General features: G+C 32.7%; 1 protein-coding gene and 1 long non-coding RNA gene across 3 annotated transcripts; both read left to right on the forward strand.

Moving 5' to 3' along the window:
* The first annotated feature begins 2,454 nt into the window (after nucleotides 1-2,454).
* LOC111998925 (uncharacterized) lies at nucleotides 2,455-12,703 on the forward strand. Of its 2 annotated transcripts, none has more exons than XM_065764490.1 (8): nucleotides 2,455-2,700; nucleotides 3,955-4,260; nucleotides 4,567-4,766; nucleotides 4,900-5,250; nucleotides 5,393-5,593; nucleotides 5,701-5,771; nucleotides 10,981-11,120; nucleotides 12,075-12,703. In XM_065764490.1, exons 1-8 carry the CDS (start codon nucleotides 2,661-2,663, stop codon nucleotides 12,419-12,421), a joined length of 1,656 nt encoding a protein of 551 aa, XP_065620562.1. In that variant the 5' UTR covers nucleotides 2,455-2,660; the 3' UTR covers nucleotides 12,422-12,703. The 2 variants fall into 2 exon arrangements, with proteins under 2 accessions (XP_065620562.1, XP_065620565.1); XM_065764493.1 differs by lacking the exon at nucleotides 2,455-2,700 and adding an exon at nucleotides 2,730-3,034.
* On the forward strand, nucleotides 5,779-9,373 carry LOC136063712 (uncharacterized). The gene is made up of 2 exons (XR_010625331.1): nucleotides 5,779-8,662; nucleotides 8,755-9,373. It is a non-coding gene; the product is annotated as an uncharacterized LOC136063712 (long non-coding RNA).
* Nucleotides 12,704-24,820: the final 12,117 nt, after the last annotated feature.

Raw genomic sequence — 24,820 nt, forward strand, 5'->3', positions numbered from 1 at the left:
GAGGAAAATTCATTGGATTAAATGGAGTAAATTGTGTCAGCCTAAGAATGAAGGGGGGATGGGTTTTAGGGACTTGCAGAAATTTAATGATGCTATGTTGGCGAAACAATTTTTGTAGCTATTGAGTAATCAAGGCTCTCTTTTTTATAGATTCTTCAAAGAAATTTTTTTTCTCTCATGGGACGATTTTTTATGCTAAAGAGAATAGAGGGTCCTTTGCGTGGAAGAGTATGCTCAAAGGAAGAGACATCATCAGGAAAGGTTTGAGATGGAGGATTGGGGATGGATCATGTGTTCAAATTTTCAAAGACAACTATCTACCAGAATCTCAGTCAGGAAGAGTACTCTCCCCTGTTGGGGATATTCCTCCTTTTGTTACGGTTTCTACCTTCATTAACCATAACCTACGTGGTTGGAGAGCCAATGAAATTGATAGAAATTTTCTGCCTTCTGAAGCGGCCATCATCAAAGCTATACCGTTGAGTTTTTCTATGAGTGCAGATTCTATTTATTGGCCGAAGACACTAGATGGAATTTATTCAGTTAAATACGGATACAAACTTCTTTTTGAGCAGGACAACGAAGACGTAGCTGGTGTGGCTACTACAGAAGTGATGAAGGGTGTTTGGAGTAGCATTTAGAAGCTCAAGGTGCCAAACCGCGTTAGAAATCTTCTCTGGCGTGTAGAGAATGATTCTCTACCAACTAAAACAAATCCATTAAAGAGGAAATTTTTGGATAATGCTCTCTGTCCCTACTGCAAACTCAACCCCGAGGACGGCCTCCATGCCCTATGGTCTTGCCTTGAGTTATTAGCTATGTGGCAAGCTAATTTCGCAAACTTACAGGCTACTTCAAGCTACACTACCTTCCTAGACGTTATCCAACGTGCCCAACATGATCTATCATGTTTTGATTTATCTGCTATGACAGTTTCTATAATATGGTTGTGAAGGAATAAAATGAGAGTTGGTGAAGATTCCTACCCACTGACTCGAGTTAGCTCCATGGCCTATGATTCACTTCAAGAATTTCAGCAACTCCACCCCACTCACTGTAGGATTCCTTGAATAGCTTGGTTAGTACATTGGCACCCTCCTCCACCTGGGTTAGACAAGGTAAATTTTGATGGTGCCTTTTTCTCTAGAGAAAACATTGTTGGTCTCTGCATAATAATTCAGAATGATCAAGGATTAGTTCTGGCTACTTTATCACAACAAATTCCATTACCAACTTCAGTAGAGATAGTAGAAGTGTTAGTGGCATGTCAAGCTCTCCTTTTTGCTCAAGAGTTGCGCTTTGAGAATTTTGTGATGGAAGGTGATTCTAAAATCATTATTAATGCTATCAAGGGCGACAATATGAACTTGTCTGACTATGGTCATCTGCTGGAGGACATTAAGGTGACGTTTGGTACGGGGTAATGTTTTAGGATTCCTAGAAATGTTGAAAGATTCATACGTTTGGTTGCAAATCACACAAGGGAATTAGATGCCAGTGGTATTTGGATTCCCACATAACCCCATTCTATTAGGAATGTGGATTCCCTTTGAAATGGGTGGGTATCTAGATTCCCACACTTAAAAAATTACATTTGTTATAAATTGACAATTTTACCATTTTTCACTTATCATTTAACAAATGGAGATAAAACATACTTATAAAAAAAAATTGGAAATAAAACATAAAACAAATTGTCAATATCTATTCCTTTATTTTTATCTCTTCCCACCACAACAATATAAATGCTAAAATAAAATAAAATATTTATATCTCCTATTTGGGATTGGTTATTTGCTAAAATAAAATACTTATTTTTATTAACAAAACATGATGTTGTGATTTCCATAAAGAACAAGAATTTAAATAGTTATTTTTTGTATTATACATGTCATTTTGAAATGTTAGACTATAGTTTTAATAAATTTGTCTTAATTTATAGTTTATATTTTGTTTTTTATTATTTATTTAGAGGAAGATTAAAAAAATTGATATTGGGTTTATACATCTAAAGATAGTACGAGAAAAATAAATAATTTCTTTAAGATTGCTACGAATAAACTAAACATAGGAATAGTTATATTTCAAGACATTCAGATTACAAGACATCACATTTCAAAGAATCTAAATGTCAGGGGTAATGTGAATTCTCCCATACCAAACGCCTATCTAAACTTCTTAACTCTTCTTTTAAATATGTTTCTTTTTACCATGTTAGAAGACAAGGAAATTGCGTAGCTCGTTGGTTAGTTAGAAGGGCCGTTTGTCATTTTCTTGTCTATCCAGATATTTTTGACGTTTCATCTATGATTTATGTTTGATTAATGAATAATACTACCACTTTCTAGGGGCTTCTTTTTTTATAAAATTAAATAAATAAATAAAAACTTCAATGTAAAATGACATGAATAACCTCATAAAAATGAAAGTTGAATCTAATCAATCTATCAATTGTTTGTGCTGTCACTCTCTAGGGTCTAGACTCTACGACACCTTTCTTCACTCAGCCTCCAAGCGAAGGCGGTCCGCGGTCCTCTACTCTGTACGGACGACTCGCCAAACACCACGTGCCACCCTTAACCCTCTCAACATTAACAACATATATCCCAGCCCCATTTTATACATGTAACCCCACACGCACACAAACTCTCTCTCTAAAAATGGCAAACCAATACTTGAAGCGTATCTTCCTTAACAATCGTAAGTCCTAATATCCTGAAAATCCCACTCTTCGATTTCTTTTTGTTTCAATTAACTATATATTTTTTGGAAATAACTAAATTTCCATTGAGTGACTGTAAGTCAATAGTTCTTAACCAACCCTTTTTCGCCGAGCTTTATAAAGCGAATAGGGAGTAAGGGGGACCTTCGCTTCATTAGAAATTTGACCCGGACCTTCTTTCTTCTCCTGCGGAGTGTTTCATGATTTCTCGTTGTGGTTGTTTGTTCTGTATCATTGTCAATGTAATAGCAGCTAATTAAGAATAATTTTATCTCACAAAAAAAATTATACCATTGCTGAATTCAGTCATAGGTAATTAATAATTTTTACTGGACTGGTTCGATATATATATATATATATATATTTTTTTTTTTTGTTGAATATATAATTAATCATGTTCAATGTGGTGCTATGTGGTGATTGAGAATTAGTAGTATATAAACAATGGTTCATGGTATAGTCGATGCTACTAGCTATGCTGTATATGTTATGAACTGGTTAACTTTTTTTTTACCATTGATTGTTAAGAAAATAAGGAGTGCATGATTTTTTTGTGCGAATTGGGTCTTGTTTGATCTCTGGAGGATCCTTGGAAATGTGTTTAGATAATGAGGAAAAAAAAATTATAAAAAGAAGAAGAAGATATAATAGGCAATGGGATAACTTTTTGAGCCGAGGGAGAGTCGAGGATTTAAGAAGGTTGAAGGCTTAACTAATAGCTCTGTTGCTCACTATAGAACACTCTTACAATGTAAAGGGTGCACTTGGAGATGCTTTTTCCTATCAGATAGAATCTAGAATGCACAGGTATGGGTGCGATATTGTGACATGAGAAAATTTTGAAAATTCATAACATGACATGGCAGATAGGATACCGGTATGACACTCCAAATAAAGCGTCCATGCTTCCTATTAGAATGTTTGTTGTGGGCGACCAAGGCTACTTTGTAACAAGTGAGGTATTGGAAAACAATACGGGGTGATAATGCTAACAGAAATGCAAAGTAATTTTATTCCCTGCTTATTAGTCATGTTTAAAAGTGGAACTCTAAATTTGGGAAAACATTATATGTTACCCGAAATGCAAAGTCATTTTGTTTTCTACTCAATAGTCATGTTTTAAGGTGTAATTCTAAATTGGGAAAACATTTTCTTGAATTTTAGATTTTTTCTTGTTTGTCTGAATGATAAATTTTTGTTTGTCAATATTGCGTGGTTGGTTCTTTTGACAGATTATACCAAAAAATTCCTGAAGGGACACGGAACATGTCAGAGTTATGTGTATGGTATTCTTAATCGGTTTCAATGGCAACGGTCGAAAGCGGATAAAGCAGAAGCAGATTTACTAAAAGAAGCTACGGATGCATCTCAAGTTTCTTTGAGGTCTAAAGTTGAGAAGATGGAAGATGATTCTAGGCTCAGCAAATACAGTTCTGATGAGGAAGATTTCACTGATGGAAAGTGGAAGTTAGAGCTTGCTTGGCTCACAAAAGCCCTTGAACCAGCTCTGCAATTGTGTAGGTGGGCTCTGCCAACAGGTCTGTTTATTCTAGTTCGTGTTCATCTAATGGGATAACTTGTGGGGAAGGTGCTACACTTGGCTTACTGTATAAATCAATCATGGCACTATGATAGAGTCTTTTTGTTTGTGTCAATTTGTCTGACATTGGAACTTTGGAACAAGCATCTAAGAACAGACTACTCAATTGACTTTCAACATTTTTAAAACTGAACCACATTATCTTTAATTTTTGTTTTTGGTCTTCCAAAGAAACAGAGGTTGAGTGGGAACTTTTCAATATCCATGTCATCATGTTGGCTGATATAAAATTCAAAATTTGCAGGAGATGGAATCGGAAACAAATCCTTACCCAGTAGTCGATCTGTTTCAGAAATCATTGCAAGCATTCAACGGAGTAAGATTGGGATCGAGGATTGGAGCTTGAGTGACCTTACCATTGGCTTGTATCTTATTTATCTCCGTCAAGTAGCTACAAAACCATTTGAAGATGTTAAGGGTGTTCAGATATCATCAGATTCAATAGTAATTCAATGTCCTTGTTATTGATGAAATATATGATATGCACACTCAACAAATATTATTTTTCTTACCTTCTGTTTATGTATTTTGTTTCAGTAATCCAAAGTTCTTATTAGGTAGTGATTTCATAATTTAGGTGCATGACCTCATCTACCACCTGGAGTTAGCAAAAGGTTCTTATAAGGATAGTCCTGCAATGCTTGCAAGGAACAGCATGCTTCGAGAAAGCAATGTTTTGAAGTTTGTAAAAAATTCCAGTGTGATGAGGCCTGGATATTATATTGGGATTGATAATCGTAGGAAACTAGTGATTCTTGGAATTCGTGGAACTCAGACTGTCTATGACCTCATCACTGATATCGTTTCTTCAAGTGATGGAGAAGTGACATTTGAAGGTTATTCCACTCACTTTGGCACTGCTGAAGCTGCTCGTTGGTTTCTCTTTCATGAGATGGGAACCATTAGGAACTGCTTGGAGAAATATGAGGTGTTGAAAATTTAACTTTGATCTGTTTACAGATGTTGTTTTCTTTCAATCCTCCCCACATTCCCCCCCCACCCCCCCCCCCCCCCCCCTCTTCCTTCTTATTTTTTTGGGTACCATCGTAGTGAGCCTAACTCATCAACAGGGATATAGGTTAAGGCTTGTGGGTCATTCTCTCGGAGGTGCCACAGCTTCTTTATTAGCAATAATGCTTCGCAGAAAGTCATACATGGAACTCGGATTTAGCCCTGATATTGTTTCTGCTGTTGGATATGCAACTCCACCTTGTGTTTCCAGAGAACTTGCAGAAAACTGTTCTGATTTTGTTACAACTGTTGTGATGCAGGTAGGTGGATGTAATTGATGGTCTCTCAGTTATGTGTTTGTTGTTTCCATTCTTTAAATGATCATGCTTATGTCCTCTTATTGCTTCTCATTTTTCCTTCTATTCAGGATGATATTGTACCTAGGTTAAGTGCAGCTTCTCTAACAAGGCTGAGGAACGAAATCCTTCAAACTGATTGGTAATCAAAACCTAACCTATTCAAAGCTAATACTCCTGTTCTTTTATGGCATGCTAAGTTCAAATACACACATGAGTTAAGGAAGTGTTTTTGAGGATGAGGGCATTCTAGATGCTAAAAGGAATTATAAATCAAATTCAGCCATTGGTATCAAGGAATTATTTCATGCTTGCTAGTTCATTTGATGCACAAGTATTTTTTCTCTCAAGTCTTTTAAGGAATTATGAACTTTCACAATATCAATTATTCAGGTTTTTGAACTTGCATTTTTAGATTGATGCTTGTTGGAAATCTGGAACAACATTATCACACAATAGAACTTCTTTCTTTTAAATGGAATGAAACCCTTTGGCCGTGCCTATCTTGCAGTTTTTGTGTCATCTGTCATCATGAAGGCAACTTTATCAATCTGTTCTTAAAGGGGCTTAAATTGGCCTAAAACTTTATTTCATAATTTCCCCTTTGACAAACCCTAGATTTTCAGGTCATTTTTTTTTTTTTAATTTATTCTTGAATGAGTTGTCCCTTGTCTATTGCCTTATCGACTTTCATCGAATTGAATTGACTCTTGTAACAATCCGAGGATCATGCATTTTGCATTAATTTTCCTTAACTCCAAGTTTGATCATATTTTTGAAGTTTGTTGAATAATCAAATTGCCTAAACATCAACTGATCATAATTCAATTTTGAATTGTATGTAGCAGTTGTTGATGTTGTATCGCTAGTTTTTATTAGGAACACATTAGAAGCTGAAAAAAAAACAAAAACCCTAGTTTTAGGGGATTGCTGATTGACGCTCAAAATGGTCCAATCAGCAGTCCCATCCCACATTAGAGTGCCAATCGGTCCTCCTTGGTCCAATGGCTTCTAAACTTCTGTGGTAGCTCCTCCTCATTGTCATGCGCATGGAACAACCTTGGTTGGTCAGTCTTGAGCTCAGTTGGATCAGATTACAACCTTGGCACTTGTAGTGTTAGTTAGTTACAAGTAGATAGGGTCAAACAGGGCTCGTGCACATGTAACACATTTTTTCGGAGCACATGCTTAATTAGGAGCCAATAGAAGTGAGCCATGTGTGGCCAATTAGAAATTAGAATAGGGCATGAGATGTAAATAGATTCATGTAACCATCAATTGGGAAATCAATAAAGAATAACCATTTTGTTTTATAAGTTTTGTTTCTCTCTAATCTTTTTTTGGAGGTAGAGACCCTCTTGAAGAAGTCTCATCATTTTTAGGTGGTGTTTCTTTTGAAGTAGTCACAAATCATTCAATTAATCTCCATTTGTATGCAACCCATCAATTGGATCCATCACCAACCAAATCCATAGTCACAATTTGAACCCTAGTCTCATTTCCCTTAAGCCCTAGTTTCATTTCACTTCAAGAACTCTCATCAATCATTGAAATCACCTTAACCAAGGGCCATACTTGAAACCCGAATGTCTTCAACATCAAACCTCTAAGCATCCAAACCATCAAGAATTTACATCAAACTTCCAAAACAAACCCATTCTTAGGTGATATTCAAACCCCTTTGGTTCCCAAAACTCTAAATCTGAACATTTCTAAACCAAGAACTCACTTGAATCTTCAAGGAACTCTAACCCTAATTGTTTTCCTAACAGTTTGAAAGATCACTCATTTTCTACCGTCATCACCAATTTATGTTATTGTTGCACTTTTCAATGAATCTGTAGTGGCATTATATTTTTGAGATCTCTCCAAAAGTCCTCTTATCAAAAAAAAAAAAAAAAAAAAAAAAAAAAAAAAAACTCTCCAAAAATCCTGAAAATTTATTTAACTCAAAACAAAAGTAAAAAATGTATATACCAATAAACCTTTACTGTAAATAAACTTATATATATATATATATAAACGTGTATGTGTGTGTTAAATTTTATTTTATTAAATGCTTAATAATAAAGTTCAATGGATTTCTTTTCTCTAATATGAATCCTATTGGTGTCAACACATGTATTGATGGTCAATTGGGCAATTTTAGCCATCACTATATAGTTAAATAATAGTAGAAGCAAATAGTTCCCTAGACTTTTAAGATCCTTGCTTGCAACAATACTTGCAGAACCCTATGCAATCTGAGAACCATCCATACTATTTGCATAACGTTTTTATTTTTTATACTCCCAGCCTTCCCATTTGTGTCTTTAACAGCCTTTAATAGCAGTTGAGCATTTTGGCAAGTTATTAGGATTCTATAATTCAATTCATCACCTAGATTTTGGAGAAATACTTCAAATCCTTTGAAAATCCATATTTTCTGAACATATCTTTGTTGTTTTCAATTATTCTTGCTTATAACATTTATATATTGGCAGCATGTGGTAAATTGACATAAACAGTCAAATTGATCAGCTACAATTCTAAGGTTATCTGTTCTTCATATTGTGTAAATAATAACTAATAACGAAACAGGAAACAATTTCACTATCCAGTAGTAATGGGTATATTGACAATAAAAGGCCAACATGCAAAACACCTCTTGGGATTTGGGTCAACTGACCCCTAGGGTTTCAATTCTTCCTTATAACTCCCTGAGGTTTATAAATCTGTGAAAGTGATCCCTATGTATTACCAAAAAAATCATTTTAACTAAAATTTAATGAAAATAATCTAACATCCAATTAAACTATTTTTAAAAACAATTAAAATAATTTTAAAAATAAAAATTAATAAAACAGATATGAAATCTCTCTCTCTCTCTCTGTCTCTCTTGATGAGAGATCTTTAAAAGTGTCAAGAACTGTGCCTGAAAACCTGTTGCTGTTGAGATGGAGTAGTGACATATCAGTGAGTAAGATAGTTCCTGGACAAGAGTGCCTTGAAGATTTGCATGATTGACGTCTATCCCTGCAACCACTGTAACAGGTGATGCATCCATCTCTTGCGAATCCGAACAAAAGACTCCTTTGTAAGAATGCACGTGTCTAAAATCTTCAATGGGTCATCTGTGATTGCAGATTACCATGCTTAAGAGCATTATAAGCTCTGCTGAGCTTTCTAAGCTTTGGAACTGAAGACCCAAAACCAGTTGGAGTTTTGGATTTGAAGTCATTTTCTGTGGAATTTTAGGGCTTGCGCAAATTGAAATTGAGGGAATGGATTGTATCTGTTAGTGAATTGTAGCTTTCGCTGATTATGCCAGGGGAAATTCTTAGACGCTATCTGGCTGTTGGGAAAATTCAGGAAAATAAAATCGACGGAGATGGTGGTAAGCAGTAGCAATTGATGGAGAAGACGAAGCCCGGAACTAGGCCATGGAGGTCCAAGTTGTGGGAGAGAGAAAGTGTTAGAGAGGGAGACACAGAAAAAGAGAGTTTCTGTCTTTGTTTTTATTAATTATTTTCATTGTTCTATAGCATATGAGTTGTGGTCTATGGTTTTTTGTTTGTTTGGTATCCATTGGGATATGCCATATAAAGTTAGTGAGCTGTTAGCTTCTTGGCAAAGCAAGTTCGGTAGACATCGAAATATTGATTTATGGAGGTTTGTGTCACATTGTTTATTCTGGAGTTTATTGTGGGAGCGAAATGCTAGATGCTTTGAGGATTATGAAAGGTCTACTCTTGACATTAAGTCTTTCTTTTTCCATACTCTCCTTGATTGGAGTTTAGTTGTGCCACCTTGTTCTTGTTTATCTCTCCTCGATCTTTTTGATCGTTTTAATCTGGGTTCTGATTTGTGCCGCTGTAGTACACTACTAGTGTACCTGGTTGGCTCTTCTTTTTTCTTAATAAAAATACTTACATTACTTATATATATATATATATTCATTGTTTTTTATAATAATTTTAGTAAAATTTTATATTATTTTCATTCAATTTTATTTAAAAATGATATATATATATATATTTTATATAATACATCCGGATCAATTTTTCAGATATTAAAACCTCAAGAAGTTATAAGGAAGAATTGAAACCCCAGGGTTCATTTTGCAATTGATCCAAACCCCAAGAGGTGTTTTTCATTTTGATCAAATTAAAATTAATAGAAAGAAATTATGACGTTAACATAACTTAGTAGAAAGAAAAATCTTAGCACTTAATAGGCACATCCATTTGAGTATATATATCACAATATATGATAAACATATGTCATATTTTGAGATGAAAATTGCTCTAGAAAATTCTGTATTATACCTTGATATTAAAGTATTCAATGAATAGAGAAATTTGTTTGATGATAGGAATGCGTTCTTGTGAAGGATATTCAGCATCAAATCTTCATGTTCTGTGATGGTCTTAATAAGCTGGCTTGGTCTTCTTCTTGAAGATATATTTAATCGTGGCAGCAAACCATAAAAGCTTCACCTCAAAATCAATGCCTGGTCTTGAATTGATAATTTGGAAGAGGCATAGGACAAGATAATGGTGACTGAAGAGAGGAACTGACTCCCATGAACCAATTCCCTAACAAACTCAATGGCTTCCCAATAATAACATCTGTTAAAAGAAATCAAACCAAATTAAATCATAATTTGTTTAGACTTGGGTTTCTTTAGTTTAGTTCAATAGAGGAGTTATATTTGGTTTCAACTTACATATAACAATTTTTTTTTTTTTTTTGAGAATCAACTTACATATAACAATTTAGCACAATAAAAACAAAATTAAGAAAATTAATATTATGATGTCGTCGTGGAAAACTACCAAGAGCCTTGTAGCTAAACTAGCACCTCCTAGTGTTTACAATGGAGATGTCCAAGATTCAAATTCCCCTTCCCCATTTTAACTATTAAATTATCATAATAGAAGAAGAAAAAATTGTTGACGTGGAAAATTGTGAGCTTTTAAAAGCTGATATGGCTCAAAAAGAATGAGTCAATAAAAAGTATAAGGCTTTATTTTATATGGATTATAGAGAAAGTTTCATTACGATTTACAGTCTGTCAATTTCATTTTTAAGGTATCTAATATTATTCTGTGGCAGTGGTTGGTAAACACTGTAAACAGTTATTTACATCAAAGAACTTTTTCCTCCCTTCAAATATAGATCACCAAACATGTGAAGGGCTAGTTATATTTTGTAGCATATAGAAGCTGGTTTCTTCTGTATATTGAAGGTAGCTTCTCTTGTTTCATACATCACTTCTCCATGCACATGGAAGTTTGTTTTTGTAATGAACTATTTTTCTTCTCTCTTATTAAAAAACTTATGGAACTTAATTCTTGCATTTTTGTCAGGATGAGTGTGATTGAGAAGGAAGACTGGAAAAATGTAATAGGTCTGGTTACAAATGCAAAGCAAGTTGTGTCTTCAGTGCAAGATGTAGCTCGAAAGCTTGCTGATTATGCAAAATTCAGGAACAATGACACTTCCTCTGGTAAGCTCTACCTGTGCTGCCCTGAATGTTTGCAGATGTTATTGTGTTAAACCTTGACAACTATAGCTTTGGATTCTGCCATCTGAATTTTTTTTAATGACTTTTGCCCCCCCCCCCCCCCCTCACCCCCGCCGCCCTTTGGAGGGGGAAGGGAAAGGGAAGATTTAAACTTGTGACCTCCATTTTATGAAGCATGGTCCCCAGCTGATTGTACTACCCCCTTGGGGTTACCATATGATGACGTGGTGATTATTCATAATTAACAGGTGTTTTATCTTTATGGTTCTTTCATCAATGACTTGTGCTTTAAATGTTAAGATGGATCCGGAATCAGTAAGTCCGTTTAATCCGATGTTGGATTTTATCATCCTTTTCTGGGCACTTTTAGAATTGGTGCTGGTTCCCCCCCAACCCACCCCCAAAACTTCTCTGATCTCTCATTTTCCTTTCATTGTGTGTATGTCTGTCTGTCAAACATATCTACCCCCACCCCCTCCCCCTTATTTGATTCTTTCTAACTGCCTGAGGGTTGTTCATAGGAAAGTTGTTACAGCAGCCGGGTAAGAGAATGAAGTGAACTGTTGTTTGGAGTTCATTTTGATTGTAGAAGTAAAGTTATGGAATTCTCTTTTCAAAGAAGCTATATGCTTCTCATGATAACAAAAATGTAGTGAACAGTTCTCTTTCCATGGGAAGGTTGTTACAGAAGCCGGTTAAGAGAATGAAGTGAACTGTTGTTTGGAGTGCATTTTGATTGTAGAAGTAAAGTTTTGGAATTCTCGTTTCAAAGAAGCTATCTGCTTCTCATGATAACAAAAATGTAGTGTTTACTTTAGTTGTAGCAATCCGTGGATTAACATTAATCTATATAGTTAAGCTTATCATGCCATACTTATTAATTTGCCACATTTGCAATCTCCCATTCACCAAAGTGTTGTTTTGGTATTTGAACAGAAAGTTCATTTACAAAGGAGTCAACTACTGCCACTGTATTACCTTTTACCTCCAACACAGCAAAAGAGAATGCTGTTGTCATTGAAAAGGAAGGAGCTGTCTCTGCAGTGCCTGAGGAGTTATTTGTACCAGGAACTCTTTTCTATCTAAAGAGGAATACGGACACGGAGGCTGGCATAGGCGGGGAGTATTTCACACTTTTGAAGAGGCATCCAGGGGAACATTTCCAGAGGATAGTGTTCTCAAACAACTTAATTTCAAACCACAAGTGTGATAGTCATTTATATGCTTTAAGAGATGTACTCAAAGGCTTCCCAGGACCCGAGGACGAAAGTATTTTCAGATGAATGAAAGCTTAATGTTTTATGATGAGTAGTGTTATACAAACATATCATACTACGTTCTCCAAATACACGGGGTTGGATCCAAGATGCAGTCTCGTGAAATCTTTGCCTCATGTTTGTATGAAAATTTTGTACAAAGGGCTTGTTTGTTGTGTTATTTTTTATTTTTTACTCCGGTACTCTTCAGTAATGTTAATAAATGTTATTATGGTTTTCTGTAATTTGACAGATTTTTAGGGGGAAATAATGTCAATCTTTAGTGATTAAGCTTCATCATTTTGTTTATCTTTTGGTATCAGAATTTCCCATATTAATATGCAGTTTTGTTTTTTAGTCGTAGTTTTTCTCAGAATGGCAACTTCAGAGTAGTCAATAATTTCAAATCATTCTGGATGGAGACCTTAGCTAGTATTGTTGAATATAATTTGCAATGGCACATGTACAAATTTCTTCAAGTACTTTGTCTAAATTATTCAAACCCTACCCACGAGTGCCTATACATCTTGGTAGAGAATCTAGTAGATTGGGTTAAAATTGAGGCAAATGGAGTATAGCTTATGCTTTAGCCAAGTCAGTTAATTTTGTTGATAGTTATGTCGGTTGTAATAACTCTGTCCTCTGGGATTCTGTTTGGGGTGTTTGGAGAGGAAAGACTACTTCTAAATTAGTTTAATGAAAGTTCGGATATATATGTATAGGGTGCGGAAGTGAATAAGCTTAAAGTAAATAGGTTTAAAATAAACACTTACAGGAAGTAATAGTAAATACAAAGTTTTCTTGAGCAGGAATTGGGAAAATGTTACAAGCTCAAGACCTTTAAGAGGTAGCCTAGAAACTAAGGGGAAATTTAAAGCTAGTAAAAATTAAGTTCTGCTTACAACTTGAAGGGACAACCCTTTTATAAGCAAAAGAAAGCACTATTTAAACTATGAATAGTGAATTGTGAACAATACAATTGACTTTTTTACTGTTCACAGTAAATTTTCAATAGATTGATTGACTTAAGCAATGATGTCAACAAAATTGTTGATTTGTGCCATTAGCAATGTGAATCATCCCTCGTGGAGCGCAGCTTTAACATGTCATTTTTCAGGAGTAGTGAAGATCAATTCTTGTAGGGAACAACAAGAATCAAAACAGTAAGAATGAGCTTTAACACACAGACAAAGACATACATATATATATATAGGTAGAGAATCTGCTACTGCAAATTTGCATGGGCTTTTGAGGGCTATTCATATTGTGTTAGCAAGGGTTATTGCTAGTGGTATTTACTCTGACCAACAAAAATCTGAATGCCTTAACCATTTGATGCATGGCACTCAATTAATTCTTAGTGCTCTTTGTACTAAAACTTATCTAATGTGTAGTCACTCTTGCACTTAATTCATCACTATTTCACTACTATTGTTAATTTATATTTTTCAGTGTGGAGCCCAAACCCCATGAAAATGTCCATGCCACTCATTGTTCTTGATTAGCATACTCGTAGTTGAGTGGATAACATGAATAACGTTCTCTAAAATAACTTTAAATAGCAATTTCTCAAGTCATATTATGAAAAATATATAGTGAAAGAAAATTTCTTTGTAGGTACAAGTTAATAATAGATCTTTCCCACCATTACCTACCTTAAAAAGGCATGTTTAGTCATGGATTGGCTCTATTGTTTACTACAAGTAGGGCTGTCCAGTCCTAGGGTTCTATAGCATCCAAGGTAAAGTAGAAATGGGGGCAATCAATACTGGGACCCCTTTTTTTTCCCTAGTTGTGGAATAGGGTATTAGGTATACTACCTTTTGTTTAAATAGCAGTAGCTTTAATAGACCATAAATTGAAAAGAATGAAATGCCAGTTTCTATGATAGTTTAGACAAGGATAAAGAATAGATTGTACAATGAGGATAACCCTTCGTCTTTCTAATCTCTCCCATGTCATGAGTTGATTTAGAACTTATTTGCAACAAGTAATCATAAGTTGTGGCATGAGTTAAACAGGTTTACAATGACCTATTTCAAGACTATGACCTCTTTCTAACTCCGTAAAAGTAAGAGCTTTATGCACAATATACTACTTTTTTTTTCTTTTTATCCTTTTTTTTTTTTTTTATCTCACTTCCAGCCAGAAAATTAGTTGTTGCTCAGTTTTTCTAGAGAAAACTTATTTGAGTAAAGTGACTGACAGTCTGAAATAAATAGTTGTTGCATGCAGCTGCAGTGTAAACATAGGTTTTTTTTTTTTTTTTTTTTTTTTTTTTTTTTCAAGACAGGTATCCTTGTTGGGCTGACCATGATCTTAGGGAAAGAAAGCATCTATACAGGCCCAAGCAGGGCTCATCCAAATAATGTTATTAGAAATGGTGGCTTAGCCCAAACAAAAGAGGAATGGTAGAACCATGAATGGCAGCTCGGCCTTGTTGCTGTTCATCTACTCAAGCTTTTCCCCCCTATTTCTTATTATCATGGGGAAAAAAAAAAGGTGGGTGTGTTTGGAATGTACAAGTAACTTGACGGTGGTTATTATTATTATTATTATTATTATTATTATTATTATTATTTTAGTGAAATATTATTATTAAAAATAAATAAGAACTTGACGAGACTTACAAATTACTATCCTCATACAGTAACATGAATATATCATGTCTACAGTACTCTCGTGGCAATATTTGACTTATAATAGCGGTGATTGTTACAAAAATTATATTGTAAACATAATTGGAAAATTTATAACTGGGAACATGCGTGATGAAATCAAAATGGTACTGGCTTTTTATATGACATTTTAAATTGAAGATAAAGATAATATTTTGTACGCAACACAAACCAGTTTGTGATTGATCCTAACGCATTGGCCACCAGCTCATAATTGAACTGAGAAAGAAAAGTATATTTTTTTCGTGATAAGAAAGTAATGTACTTTATTTTTCTTTTGGTTAACAAAGACCATTGTACTTCAGATCAGAAGTGAAGTTGATAAGAAATGATAGAAAATTCATAAAATGTGTGTGTGTGAGAGAGAGAGAGAGAGAGAGAGAGAAATGGGGTTTTGGTGGGGCTAACATGTTCAAGAGAATTAAGACCAACAAGAATATGAAGTAACCATGTTTGAATTTCAAGCTAAACAAATGTCTTGGTTTAGTTTTAGACTCATACGCACACGTTGAGACAAAGTAATTGGACTCCCTAAACTAATTCTGACAGGAAACTTCTCTCTGAATTGAAATTAAATAATGTTTGGTTTTTATTTCTAGATTCCTTGACCATATTTCCACATCATTACTACAAGTTAATCCATTGGTCAATAATTCTATCACATGATGAGGTTAAATTGTGCTTTGGACTCCCTAGCTATCAGCTTTCCCAAGGTTGTCTGGACCTGTGAGTTATATTTTCTTAGGCATAAATTTCAAAGTTTACACCCAGTTCCTAAGTCATGAAGAACCCCCTTCACCATCATAAAAAAAACAAACCCATCCCTCTCACAAATCTTCTATTACAGCTCTTGATTTGACAACCACCATTGTCCTTATTGTTCTTACTAAAAGATTTTCTCAGTCCCTATATTATGGTTTAGACTTTGAACGAGTGCACCCCATTCAAACTACACGAAATTTTAATATATAAGTTTAATGAATTTATTTCCACTAAACTAAATATTTGAAACATTTATTTATACTTGTGAAAATTATTTTAAGGTATTTGTTGTTGGGATCAAAATCGGTGGTTGAACGTCTAGAATAGATTGTATTAGTTGCAGCAGGATAGTTTACAATATTATCAACGTAGCTTTCATAAAGACCTCGAGGTATGGTTCAAATTCTGAGAATTGTTAACTTGTGTTTTAATTTTGTTGTTATATTATTCCAATTTATAGAAAGAAACAACACAAAGTTAGGTTGAAAGAAAAAATAGAAGTAATAGAAACAATGTGGCTCGGTCTAAAGGTATAAATCAAAATAATACAACAATAACAAAGTCTTAATTCCAAATTTTTTGAGGCCGGTTATAAATCTTCAACAAGATTAATTAGGATTTGCCACATATGTTCTAGGACACCCATGACCCAACTAGTATTTGTATTAGATTTATTTATAATAGAGTGAGGGGGCATGATCCCCTAACCTTTGATTTTTCTTTGTAATAGTACATATTTAAAATTACAAAAGTTACATTTAACTACCTTTCAAGAATTAAGATGATTCAAAGAGATCCCAAAAAATGAAAATGTCGAACTAATCCACACCTACAATCTCCTTAGTCCCTCCCAAAGAAGGGGGAAAAAAATACTTTTTAGTTAATAAATATATAAATTTAAGTGATGCTATACCATAATTGAAGGCGTCAATCATCATAAGAAGTGTTTCCAGCTTATTCATGAACAATCACTACCTCGAGATCCTCAACACTGCCGACGATAGTAGTTAGAATAAGAGTTCTCACTCATGTTTCTCCACTCCCTCTAGAATTATTTTTGAAAAAAATGAAAATTTTGGATCAATATTATTAATGATTATATTTTATTGAGTAAAAAAAGTTTAAACTTTTGGGTTGGAAGATATATATTTTCCTTTTTCATAATAAATTAAGAGTGCTATTTTTGTGTCAAATTATTTGATTTTACATTTTTTTTTTAAGTTATATATTTCTCTCGCCATCATAATCATCAACTCATCATTTTTTTTTTTTTTTTTTGGGGTTTGAAATTAGGCATGGTGGTTAGGATATGAAAACATAATTTTGTTTCTATAGGAGAATTTAAGATATTTTCTGGCTTTAAAATCGAGAGAGCTTGTTAAAAATTTAATATAAAAATAATTATAGATGATTTTCAAGATTTAAAAGGATTTCAATTTACATTTTAATAAACGATTAATTTAAGATATGTATGATAAATGCTACTTTTATTTTGTCATGTATTAATTTAGTATTGAATCTTTCATTTTTAAACGGTGATTTTTTTTTTCATACCTTATCCCCTCCCAAAAAAAAAAAATCATGCTTTTTGTCACTGTTTATAATATCTTAATATATTCCCAATATATTCTAACATGTGTTATCTTCTTTGAATGTTAGCAGGAAAATTTGAGTGTTATCTTATAAGTTGTTTGAATATTACCAGGAAGTCTGGGAGTAAACAATGGAGGTTTTAGATTTCCTCTAGATTGGAGAAGCCAAAAAAAGAAAAAAAAAAAGAAAGAAAAGAAAACCCCAGATATCTGGCAATCATCCATACACGTGCAATGGCCCCATCTGCAACCATAGTGTCGGCTTGACTGGTCTTAGTGGAACATTTGTCACCATCATTTTCCAGCACCATCTTTGTCCATACAACCAAACTTGTCCTTCCATTTTATATTTTTAACAAAGCATGCTTCATTTCTAATTCTAGATTCTTTCATTTTAATTTTTTTTTATATCTGTATTGGTTTGGATTTCATGACCATTTGTTTATGAGTTTATCCACAATATTCCAATGCCAAACTGATAAGAGCGTATCATTCAAATTATTTATTTATAGGATTTTGACTCATTTTTCTTTTCCAATTTATAAAGTTTATTTAGTTCAAAATAGTAAAACTATCTGATTGTATAGTGTTTATTTATTGAGAGAATATTAGATACTACAATTTACAAGTTACAACACCTGTCATACATATATAGACACCATCTAATCATTTAAATAATACAACGATGGTGTAACGCACAAGATCCATTATTTTGAAGTTTAAAACTGCGGTTTTTTTTTTCCGGTCCTACGAACTTAATTATATTCAAATATCAAATTGTTGGCATGTAATTATTTATTTACAAGATCAATTTTTTTTTTAATTAAAAAAAAAAACATAATTTGCACACGATTATTGACTGAAGTCTTTGTATTGTAGGATTCTTTAGTTCACTTCTCAGTTCTTACTGACATTTTCGGCTTTGTCTGTTGGTGTATAAAATTATATGAACATTTTATTTTATTTTATTTTATAAAATCATATAAACACAAACTTGGTAAAAGANTTTGGGGTTTGAAATTAGGCATGGTGGTTAGGATATGAAAACATAATTTTGTTTCTATAGGAGAATTTAAGATATTTTCTGGCTTTAAAATCGAGAGAGCTTGTTAAAAATTTAATATAAAAATAATTATAGATGATTTTCAAGATTTAAAAGGATTTCAATTTACATTTTAATAAACGATTAATTTAAGATATGTATGATAAATGCTACTTTTATTTTGTCATGTATTAATTTAGTATTGAATCTTTCATTTTTAAACGGTGATTTTTTTTTTTCATACCTTATCCCCTCCCAAAAAAAAAAATCATGCTTTTTGTCACTGTTTATAATATCTTAATATATTCCCAATATATTCTAACATGTGTTATCTTCTTTGAATGTTAGCAGGAAAATTTGAGTGTTATCTTATAAGTTGTTTGAATATTACCAGGAAGTCTGGGAGTAAACAATGGAGGTTTTAGATTTCCTCTAGATTGGAGAAGCCAAAAAAGAAAAAAAAAAAAGAAAGAAAAGAAAACCCCAGATATCTGGCAATCATCCATACACGTGCAATGGCCCCATCTGCAACCATAGTGTCGGCTTGACTGGTCTTAGTGGAACATTTGTCACCATCATTTTCCAGCACCATCTTTGTCCATACAACCAAACTTGTCCTTCCATTTTATATTTTTAACAAAGCATGCTTCATTTCTAATTCTAGATTCTTTCATTTTAATTTTTTTTATATCTGTATTGGTTTGGATTTCATGACCATTTGTTTATGAGTTTATCCACAATATTCCAATGCCAAACTGATAAGAGCGTATCATTCAAATTATTTATTTATAGGATTTTGACTCATTTTTCTTTTCCAATTTATAAAGTTTATTTAGTTCAAAATAGTAAAACTATCTGATTGTATAGTGTTTATTTATTGAAATATTTTAGAAATGTGTGGTTTAAAAAATATGTAAATTAATACCATGTATAATTGTGATTTTTTTTTAATGTACCAGTACATGTGCATTATAATAGAGGAGATGGGATTTGCACCCTAAATATCTTTGTTGAAAACATCATAATAAGAAATTTTAGTTTAAAATGTGATGTATACCGTGCGTATGCCTTACTAAAAAATAGATATGCTAATTTATTGTTAAAAAAATGAAAAGTTAATGGATGCTTTAAAGACATTGGTTTAGGAAATATTTATAAAAACTATTTCAAGAAAAAGAAAAAAATAATTAAATTTTTTAAAACTGGTCTATTAATAAATGATCTAAGCACACCTGTTAATCGAACCAAAAAATAAATAAATAAATAGAGTAGCCTCTTGGCCCTCTTCTGTTATTTTTGCACAATGAATTCAGTTCTCAGTTAGCAATTAACTTTGTACTCAAGTAACTTCTTGGATCATCACATACCCTTGGCGTGATAGTCACTTTACAAGTATAAGTATTTGTAGGTTGTGAAAGGCAAACAGGAGTGGAGGGAAGGGAGCAGGGGAATTGCCCCCTGACCTCCCCAAAAATTGTCAAGTAATATTTCTATTCGTAAGGATTGAGATCGGGTGCAATTGCACCATGCAATTAACCTCATTCCTTTGCAAAATTTTTTATATTTTTAACTTTAACTTTTTACATCCTTTTAATACTTTTTTTTTAATTTAACGGTTGAGATTAAAAGTTACTTTAATCTCAACCCTTCACTACAATTACATCAAGTACAAAACCCTAAAGGCATGTTTGGTAAACTGTAATAGGCGCTGTAATGTAATAGTTATTACTATAGTTTAGTTATTCTTTAGTTTGGTTATGTTTTTATTACAAGGAATAATCATTCCTTATGAATAGTTATTATTCAAAATGAAGAATAATTATTTATCTTTAAAATGTTGTATTAGCTATTCCTTAGTAAGTGCAATAATTTTAAAACTTAATATATTTCTAAATAAACAAACTTTCCATATACATCTAACAATTATAAAAATAAAAAATCATAAAAATAACACATATCTCTCTTAAATTTAAAAATAACAATTTTTAAGGAGATATAATTGTATGAATAAGATATTTCCTAAAATAAATATTAAGTTTCATTCTAATGTTATAACTCACAACCAAACTAATGAATAGGTTTAGTTATTACATTATAACACACTTTATTACTAGTAATAAAGATTACAATTCCTATTGTAATCCCCATTCAGTATACCAAACATACCCTAAGTATTGCACCAAATCTCAATCCTTATTCGTAGTTACACAGTAAAAAGACTTATTTAACTCTTTAATAAGAACAATCGACTCTTTTACATACATATTGTACTGTGTATTAGTTTATCACAGGAAGACAATTTCACATTCCTACATGCCGCTACAACACTCTTAATAAAATATAATGGGTCCTACCTTATAATAATATTATAATAAAATAAACCACTTATACTAAATAGCCCACTTCTCCCCCACTATTTTGCGAATAGAACTACGAAAAAAACCTTACTTTCACTCACTTTAGTGCCTCTGTCTCCTATAACTCTCAACCCTGAACTTTTGCTATAAAACAGATTTTAACTACTTAAAAGATGAAGATAAAAAGGCCGAATTCTACATAATTTTTTAAAAGCAATCAATGATTGAGATACCTATACAACTTCACAGGTATATATTGCTATATTCTTAATATTTTTACATTAATTTATTTTATCAATTTATTTTAAAAAATCAAATTACATAATTAAACTGTGTGTATTTTAGATTTATCTCTTGGTTTGTCTATTATTAACTATGAATTGATAATTATTTTCTTTATTTTAATGAAAAAGAAATATATATTTCTAGTTAATTGAGATTATGGAGAAACCTTATCCTGATAAAGAGTTTATATCGAATTATAAATGAAATAGTATCAAAAGAGTTTTTTCATCAATGAACATAGTTAAAAATTGATTATCCAATTGAATAGGAGATCAATGGATGACTGATTATTTAGTCACATACACCAATAAAAATATATTCAAAACTACTAGGAATGAAGAAATCATTCAACAAATTCAAAATATGGAAAAAGTCAAAGGCAATTGAGTAAATTAAGCCAAAGATGAAAAAAAAAATAGTTTATATTTTATGCTAGATTGCAAATAACAATTACATTCACATATAGTTGTTTATTTATTTTGTTATTAATGTTGATTAATATGTTTTTAGATTAATTTGACACTCAATCTTGTTCTTTGATCTTGCCCCCCAACCTTAAACCCTGATTCCGATGCAAGAGCCAGAAATTCAAGTCTCCAAAAGTGAGTTTCACTCACATATATATTTAAATTAAATTATAAAATTTCAATCTTGCATATATATATATATATATATATAAAAAGGAGCTTCTTGGAGGAAAATTATAAAATTTCAATCTTGCATATATATATATATATATATATAAAAAGGAGCTTCTTGGAGGGTGAAAAGCTATGATTCAAAATTGGATGATTAATTGTTGAAACTTGAAAGTGTATCCATGTAGGACTCAACTTGTGGGTGTGGAGAAGTTTTCAAGTAACTGACTAACCTTTTTTATGTATATAGTCTAGAAAAATCCTTAAAATGTCTTAAGGTATTAGTCAAAAAAAAAATTATAAAAAAGAAAATCGATAATTATAACAAAAGAGACGGGATTTGAACCGTGATGACATCAACAAAAGGTGCGAACCACCAATTGAGGGAGCTAGACTGAGTATTTCATAGATCACATATAATGCTAAAGAGAGTTGGGTATTGCTTGATTTCTAGAGGAAGTTATATATAATAATATCTGCAAGTCCCTATAAATTTTAAACAAGATGCTCTCTTCGTCGATCTCATATATGTTAATATATGAAGTTAGTGGACCGTTTATATATCTATACCACGCATTTTGATTGGACAACAAGTATTTTCGTGGAGACCAAATGGAGGGTGGGGCATGCAAGCATCAACAAACGACACACACATAACACAGACAATAGACATGCTGCACCTGCATGCTTAGTTTATGTAATTACAATTTGGACTAACTTTTCTTAAACCACTTGGTAAAGAGGTTTTAGTGGACACAGCTCGATCGGGTGGTTCAATTGGGTTTTGGCACTGTTTATTGGCTCAAGATATACTATAATTAATAGGGTTTATGTTGCATCAAAAGTCCCCAATGCCATTACTTTTACACAGATTTTACTTCTAATTAATCTAGGATTGGATTTGGAGGAATGAGATATTAAAAAAATGGTGAATGGCAGTTCAATCTGTAGTTTGTAAACTTGTCAATGTGAAATTATCTTTTTTTTTTTCTGTCTGTTTAGCTATATATGGAGGACCCTTTTGCTCATTCTCTCTTACTTTTCAAGCATTTAGCTTGTATGCCCTCTGATCACTCAAATATTATTAAAAAGTTCTACTGTTTTTTTATTATGTCCACGAATCTGCATATTGGAATTAATTAGCATGATTATTATCAACAAAAATTACACAAAAGATGCATGAAAATGACCTATATATATTTCTTGTTCAATGTAATGATTGTTCGTAATGTAAATTGGTTAGAGCAAGAATATATACTAAATGCTTGATGTGAGTAATCATATATCAAGGATGTTGCCAGCATCTTAAACCATATGGGTAAGTCAGAATTTCATTTTTCGATCATGATTAAGACAAAAAAGTTTTTAAAACATTTGAATTACTGACTACTAATTGGGTGTAAGACAAACTTCCTAATACATGCATGTTAGGTATTGAGTGTCAAGTTATTAATTTGTGGTGGTCTCTTAAGGTACGTAATTGTTAATGTTTTGATCCACGCCATGGTGAACCACCTCAGATCATGTGAGTTCACGCTTAAAAGGAAAAGGAGAAATAAGTTTAAAAATGAGAAAAGTCACATAAAAATATGTTGCTCAAATATTATTTGAATTCGTGTGTCTTCAAATAGGAGGACAACAAACCATCCTACAAATATTACCGGCAAAAATGTTCTTTCTAAAGATTCAAAGTTTGAAATAGTGTTTGGTAAAGTTATTCGAAAATGGAAGGAATATATGCCACATAAACAAAAGTAGTCTAATACGTCATACGCAGTCATCATGTTTTATTATAGAAACTAATTAAAATGGTCAGTACTTAAGGAACTACATGTAGTCGTGGCCAAACTACAAAGTTTTGAGCTTTATAGTATGGTTTTTGTTGAAGAATCGGTGTAGGTCTTTTATTCGTTTCCAGAAAAGAAATACACAAAAAGGTACCTTTGGATTTCAAAAAGGCCTTTCACGAGTGTTTTATATATTTATAAGCTAGAATAAAGTTGAGACGACAGAGGAGTGTTTATGGTGTGCTCCTTTAAAGATTAGTTGAACCCCTCCTACATTATTGTCTAAAGTGAATATTATTATATATAATAATAAGCCCCATTTATTGACATGCTTTCTTGTCTCCAAGATCATTCTTTCCTTTCATGCTCAAGTGGCCAACAAGTACACATGACTCAAAGGCAATTCTCCATTGTAAATGATAATGGCTGCCAATGAGGTTGAGATGCCGCAAACTCCTGTTGATATGTCCAACTGTGTTGTCCAATTGTGCGTCAGTAGGTTAGCCTTGTCATCATCCCTTCGGCTAATATTGGTACATTTTGCATTTTCCACATATCGTGACTGATTAGGGACCAGATTCATTATACTTCTGTTTTTATTTATTAGAGCCCACCTTTGAGTTGAGTTGGGTCATGGCCCCTTAATTTGGTAATGTAAGGCTAGTGAAAAAACATGGTAAATTAGTACCAAAAATATTTTTCCTAATGAAAAACAATAACCTTTTACTAGAGAGGGGGAAAACAATTTCCTCTTCTCAAACACAAGAAGTTGTCTTGAAACCAACTCAACCTTGCGCTGCCTCACTCCAATCACTAACCATCATTCTTGCCATTATCTTTCCAAGATGACCCCACTACATTTTCCAACTAAATTTGTGTCATTTGTGCTCCTTGCTAGTCATCCTTTGATTTTTGATGACCTTTATCAGTAATTTACCTAAGAATTTTGTAAGAAACTCATTATTGGTTCTATAAAAAAAAAATTGAATGGAATTGACTAAAGAATTTGTTGGTTTTTACGGGAAAAGAATGAGAATTAACAAAATTTGAAGTTGTCACCTTCCAAAAATGAAGAAGGATAAGAAAGGAAAATGGACAAAGAAAATCTTGAACAAGGAAATTGAGAAGTTGCATCTTATTTCTTCAATCTATTCCATGATAAGTTCCAACATTTTACAAGGGTATTTATATATTTACAAACTTATTTCTCATGGTTAACTTGTTACACGTGTTAAATGGTAATGCCTAACTATAACTAACTACTACTAATTGGGCATGTGCTAAC

The sequence above is a fragment of the Quercus suber genome, unplaced genomic scaffold, assembly GCF_002906115.3.
Source record: "Quercus suber isolate HL8 unplaced genomic scaffold, Cork oak 2.0 scaffold_22, whole genome shotgun sequence".
In the NCBI taxonomy this organism is placed as follows: Eukaryota; Viridiplantae; Streptophyta; class Magnoliopsida; order Fagales; family Fagaceae; genus Quercus; species Quercus suber.